Source organism: Ptychodera flava, chromosome 10, assembly GCF_041260155.1.
Source record: "Ptychodera flava strain L36383 chromosome 10, AS_Pfla_20210202, whole genome shotgun sequence".
In the NCBI taxonomy this organism is placed as follows: Eukaryota; Metazoa; Hemichordata; class Enteropneusta; family Ptychoderidae; genus Ptychodera; species Ptychodera flava.
In genome coordinates this window covers 25,455,292-25,461,950 of record NC_091937.1, presented here as the reverse complement: position 1 = coordinate 25,461,950, position 6,659 = coordinate 25,455,292, and the positions used below count along the sequence as shown (strand labels likewise).

Below are 6,659 nucleotides of genomic sequence, written 5' to 3'. Positions count from 1 at the left end.
CGAAATAAAAATACCGTCCTCGACCAGAACAACGTTTAAACAATAGTCACGCATATGTCAATAATAGAATTAAAACATGATGTTTAAACAAAGATAATAATGTTTGTTCTGTTCGTGTTTCCCATTGTATACTCGAGGTCATTACTCATGCTATCACATGACCGAAAATAGTCAAGTGTCAAACCTTCCCATGAGCCCACAGTGGATGTGTTCAACTCACGGTTATTGCGGTTCTATGTGACGGTAAGAAAAGCAAAGGTTTACGGACAAATTTCATAAATTTTGATGACGGTTCCCGCTCTCTAATATGTATACATCTTACAATCGAACATAGTGGATGGAAAGGTCAAGTGACATCTTTTGTAACCATAGACAGTAGCTTTCTCTGTGATCTTGGGTGTGACGCAGTCCACTTGTCAAAGCGGACAAGGGGTAAGTTGACAATCATTACAGTAAATCCGCATGATTTACAAATGAGACCGGACATTTGTTTTGCTTTCAGTCGGTGAGGCGGAATTCCAAACCAAATTGAAGTTCATACTTTTTTCAGCTGAAAAAGAACTCTGAAATTGGCACAACGAAGTGTGTGTCTCGTTTTGTCCCATTTTATTAGTAAACGCGTCACTGTGAAAAGGGGAAGTTTAGTCGTTTCACGTGCAAAATAGGTGTTTTCTGCAAGTTCAATTATCGACTTAATGGCCAGCAATATAAGTTACAAAACGGTAACAATAACCATTTTCATGTCAGGAAGTTCTGCTTTTTCAATGAAAAACTGACATAGTACTCTACTCTGACTGAATAGTACTCTCCACGTTATGTTGACATTTACTGAAAGTTAAGCCACGAGTTAGACATCCAGGCCAAGAAATTCTCTTATTTGAGATAAAGCATCATTCGTATCACTGACCTGGCAGCTATGTTTATTAGATTATAGATGATAGAAGGTTAAACAAATATCATTGTCATTTTTGATTTGGTCATAGAATTTTAGAGAGAAAAGTAAACTTGACCTACTTTTCCTTTCAGGTGCCTCCCATTTACCACTCGCCCTTCTGTAGGGCACGTTGTTTCAGTTACTTTGCATGGTCTGAAATCAACTGAGTTTGTCGACACTGTTGAGTTACCAAAAGGGAACCGAGACTAAGTCGAAGATAAAATAGGTCACCCGCAGAAGTGACCAGCAATATTTGGACAAAGATGATAATAAGCTTCAGAAATCAATATTTTCACTTGTTCCAAACGCTACTTCACGTGGTCGTTGTAATTGAAACTGCGACTGTTGACAAAAGAGAAGTCCTATGTCCATGCTATCCAAATTGTGACTGTTCATCGTCTACATATAATGGAACGACGTGTTGTATCGACTGCAAAAGCATGAGCCATTCTACAGAGGTTTTGTGAGTATAGGCCTATTTTCAAATATTATCATTTGAAGTTCAGAAATGTTTGATTAGGCCTACCCCTTGTCGTGGAGGACTATGGTTCCATTACAACAATCAGTAGGACATATAAATGGCATTTGTTATTCTCCTTACATACGCCGAAACCAAGAGGAGTGGCACGAGATGTACATCATTATATATCTGTGTTCTGATAGAGATATAAGTATTTTCCTTAAAACCCCTTCATGTTTCTGTTTTCTGTCAACGGTTTCCCTCCACGATATACTAATGACGTGTATCCAACGATGTTGACCGACTGATTTGATCCCCTGATAACGTCAATGAAGTAATCGTATAGGCAATTATATTGACTTACGGCAGTGTGTTGATAAGATGATGCATTTAGCAAAGCGGAACATGGGGGCGGTGATGGAAAAAACACGCCTTTATTGGAAATATCAAAGATACTGTAAAGATTTCATCATAAGATTGTGAGAATTCCATAATGCTTCCTGTTCAGAAACTAGGACATCGGGAATTTTCGGGTTGCACATGTTTATAACTTCCCAATATCATATTTAGGAAATATGAACATGCAAACAAACATTCTTTGCAATAAAGCCTCGTTATTTGTGTACACTTAGTCTAATTAATGGCAAATTTGTGTCTTGCAGGAATGGGAGAAACCTTTCATTGAACTACACCTATGACTCATTCATGAGAAATGGGAACCAACTTATAGGTAACGATGATGTGTATGGATCACCTGAGAATGTAAGAAGTGCGACATTAGCAGAAGAAAGGAATGATTTAGATTGTGCAGGTACATGATGACTTGAACTTGCTTGTTATATAATTCATTTGTTTTCTGTTACTTTTTGCTCTTTTGAAATGAAATATTTTCCATCGCAAAACTTAAACGGTGCATTTGCCAAAGACAAAGCTTGTATCATTGAAAAATAACAACAGGATTCCCTTTGGGGGGAGAGAGAGAGAGAGAGAGAGAGAGAGAGAGAGAGAGAGAGAGAGAGAGAGAGAGAGAGAGAGAACACAAACTGTAATTTGTAATACGCTAAATACAATAAAAATGCATCCACTCAATCGCTTTATATCAGAGAAATCTTCAATTGATAATGTTTTCCTTTGTTTAAGAATCAACGTGTTTTCTATAGAGAAACATAATAGCAGAGAACGGTTTTACGCAGATATCGTTCCACCTGTGCAGGTCGGTTAGGTGTTATCATCGTTCAGAACGTAACATTATTTAATTACACCAGATGACCCTTGCAAGTTTAATGTTAATACACAGCAGAAGCGCAAAAGCCTTATTTGTTTGTTTCTCAGGATATATTTGAAGTTACTCGTCATTTAATAATATTATATAGGGCTAGTCCCTCGCCAGGGGTTAGGATTAGAAATTTTATTTCCGTCTGACCATGGAGAGTCGACGCTTACATGGTCAATAAAAGTATTGATTCACGGTTAGTGACAAGAAAGAATAAAAATTAGTAGGACCACTATGCATTGCTTAAACAGCAAATTCAAACACCCAGTTTACCCTCCAATAAAAATCCCGCAGTTCACACATGCTATATATTAGGCAGGTATAGATTTTCGGTTTTCTTTGTCACAATGTTGGACAAATTGGCAATTTTTACTATGGCAACTGCCCCATGTGTTTAATGAGGGACGTATTGTACCATCTTTACCGTTGCAATAGCAACTGTACTGCCCAACTTCAAGTTGTTAAGGTAAAGGGCGACGAATTCGGACGCGCACACGCTTTAGAACATTTCTGCGCAGATTTAACTCCAGCCTGCCGCAAATGGGTTATTTTGTAGCGCATGTATTTAACATCACCTGTCATTGTTGAAATTGCGCTTTTACCTAATTGTTTGACCCAGTCTCTTAGAAATACATGTGACCTTTAACCTTGTCATATTTTGACCCCCTAGGAGGCTGGTTTTATTCAATATGAGCGTAAAATTAACATTTCTCTCCCATTTACATAGCGCCCATTCACCTGGAGATATTGTAAAAAGTAGCACGGTGATACCCTTGTATTAAAAGTGTAAACTAATAGGTATTATGTCAGGATTTTATTCGCCAAGTTTGGTCAAAATGACACCATCCAAAGCGATAGGAAGAAAGTTCGAAAATTATGTAGTGATATAATTTCGATATCGCATTTTGTAATCGATACTTATGTTAAAATTTCTTTACAATCATCATGAAAATTATACATTCGATAGATATGGATCTTAATTCTTGGTATTTATTAAAATTAACTCATTTGCTAAGCGTTTTATAATTGCTTTCTTTAGTTTTATGAATTATATCATTTTTATTTATTTCTAACGACGCCATTTTAACGTCCGTTTCCATGGAAACGAGCGTGGTGACCCCATTTTTTATTTTATTTTTGCACTTGCAAAACTTCCAAGAATATTTGTGCAAAGTTTCAAGAAAATTACACCACAACCTAATTTTGACGTAATTCGTAGTATTTCACCTTAAGCTGAAAAGCAGCGTCCCGACTAAAAACTGACAATTTTGACACAGGGGGCGCTCTAATATTAATTCCCAGCATTGTTAGCCTTTGTTCATGTTCATACGCAGGACACTTTTCTCTCTTTTTCTACCTTGTCTTATATCAAGGACGAGATGGAGAATTTAATTGTAACTAATGGCAGTGCTATATTTTATAAATGGCATGTAAAAACATAAAATGTTGCACTTTCGTATTTAACGCTCAAAAAAGATGGCGGCGCAATGAATTCAGTTGAGTACACTTTCCGTTGCTTGCATAGTATATTATGAACCCGCGCATGCGAAGTTAATAAGCCGCTAGCGCGACTATTATTTTTGAAGTGACTGAAGTGATGCGTAATTAACTTAGTTGTACATGAATCATTTTCAAGGGCAAAAATCGCATATAATATAGGACACTGAGAGGCATTTATAGTTCTTGCTACATAAACACTTTCAGTAATCTGTGTATCAGGCCTAATTCAATCGACAAAACATGGTCAGGTTACGACGAGTCTGGTGTTCGATGTCAATGTGAAGTCGCTGTCTTTTTTTATGATTACACTTTGGGCGGTATGTACTTTCTTTTTTAGATAAGCTGTGCCGAGCATGTGAGCACACAAATGTTACTTTGAAATGTCATACAGGAAGGATAAAGGTTCTCTCAGCAAATTACGGAAGGACAGAGATAGACATCTGTGGCCACTATAACGTCATTAACTGTAGCGCAAACCAAAGTCTCAGCATAGTTTCGAGTCGATGTGACGGGGAAAGAAATTGCAGTGTTAACGCTTCCAACAACGTCTTTGGTGACCCATGCTATGGTACCTTCAAGTATTTGGATATCTGTTTTAAGTGTCAGCCAAACGAAGGTTAGAACTTGCTGAACGGATGTATACGCCTGTGATGTACCAACAGTATCATGTATGATCTTTAGTAGTATTCTTTATATTACCATTGGCATATGAAAAAAAAGGAACAAAGTGATTACAACATCTTACTGCGCAGGAGAGAGAGAGAGAGAGAGAGAGAGAGAGAGAGAGAGAGAGAGAGAGAGAGAGAGAGAGAGAGGAGAGAGAGAGAGAGAGAGAGAGAGAGAGAAGGCAGATAGACAGACGAACAAACAAGAAGAGGGAGGGTGAGCAACAGACTGACCGACAGACAGAAGGCTTAGAACAAACGTAGGTATCGAGCAGTTTCATTCAAATTTTGCCAAAGTATATGTGCCTTGACATCAAAATATCCTCGCATGAAAGTGTTTCATGTACTGAATATTATAAGACAACTATCGTTCCAATCGCTCTTATTAAGAGGACGTTTACCATTGTTACTTTTACAAAGTATTGTCTGTTGTTTTATTCTCATCAAAACATATGACTGCCAATAATGCAGTTGATTGAATCAATGATATCAAATCTACGTAAGACAATACATCGATTTAATTGAATTAATTGATTAAAATATTCGACTTCACATTTTGTCGCTTTGTAGGCGATGTTTCAAGTTCTGCACCTGCACACACCACTGTTACTACGGGGCTCTCAACCCTCAAGGCTGGAACAAGGTAAGTTAATAAATTGTGTTAGTTATAAGCTATTGTATATATAAGCCTTTCGTTTTTTCCTCGAATACATGCATATGTAGCCGACCGTCTGTATTCTTTTTTGATATCCTAGTGTCTCACAGCTACATTTGTTAGACTTGCTAATGATAAATACCAATATTTCGTGTGTTTATGGAGGGTAACAAATTTTATATGTGATGAGAGAGATAGAATTAAACGACAATTTATTTGCGCCTTTTCGTCATCCACGGAGACATGACGCTTTCGTTTACTAGAAATGATTTATAACGTTGAAAGTCTTGACTCAACATTTGTCTTGAAAAGTATTATGACCGCTCTAAGCCAGGGAAGACGTCAGCAGCACTATCTATAACAAAGACCACGGCAAATAGTAGTCCCTCGACACCGTCACAGAAAGATGTGAGACGTGGACAGTTAGAACAATTGGCAAATGCGACTATTCTTCCAGGTGAGAGCTTTTTTACGAATGTTTACGCTGATAAATTAAGTGTTAACAAAACAGGATGGCGTGAAAATATACTGCAATCGACTTAGCGGCGTACCACAGCCGTACTCGTCGCGCTGGTACCATGTCGATTCTAGAGGCGATTTGAAGTGCGATACGTATTATCTGCTATGCAAGCATTAGTGCGGAGTAAACATAACGAACTTTGCAACTGTAATACGAGAAATGTAGACGTATTACCACATACTCACCATAAGGATTCCTTTCAATTAGTGATCAGATTATCATCCACCGGATTAACTTTGACTAATTTAACAACGAGCCTGAATGGGTATCCACTTGCTTGTCCATTAGTTCTCGTCAGCTTCCACGGATTAGTAACTGGCTTTTATGCATAGTAGATGCCACATATCGATAAAACTAAGTAAGATTACAAGAGGACAAGTAAATGACAAAGTAAAGGAGATAAAAATCTTTACAAAACCAGTGCTAAGATAAGACCAAGACTCTGAAGGTTGCTAGTATAAATCTTTATTTAGAATATCATAGTCGTAAGTATGAAATAATTCACATAGCAACGAGTTCAAAATGCTGATTTTTAGAACATGCTTATCATAGCAGGTTTGAAGGGGCTACAGTGGACCCATTACAGCCATCAAACTGGATATGAGAGTTGATCCAAAGAGTTGAAAGCACACAACAGCAACTACAAGTAGAA

General features: G+C 37.6%; 1 protein-coding gene across 2 annotated transcripts; it reads left to right on the top strand.

Moving 5' to 3' along the window:
- The first annotated feature begins 253 nt into the window (after positions 1-253).
- On the top strand, positions 254-6,388 carry LOC139142342 (uncharacterized). 2 transcript variants are annotated; one of them, XM_070712257.1, is made up of 6 exons: positions 254-432; positions 1,027-1,397; positions 2,057-2,205; positions 4,505-4,783; positions 5,403-5,475; positions 5,800-6,388. In XM_070712257.1, the coding sequence occupies exons 2-6, from the start codon at positions 1,198-1,200 to the stop codon at positions 5,846-5,848; spliced, it is 750 nt and encodes a 249-aa protein (XP_070568358.1). In that variant the 5' UTR covers positions 254-432; positions 1,027-1,197; the 3' UTR covers positions 5,849-6,388. The 2 variants fall into 2 exon arrangements, 1 of the variants encoding a protein (XP_070568358.1); XR_011554366.1 differs by having other exon boundaries at positions 4,505-4,835; positions 5,403-6,388.
- The last annotated feature ends 271 nt before the right edge of the window (positions 6,389-6,659 follow it).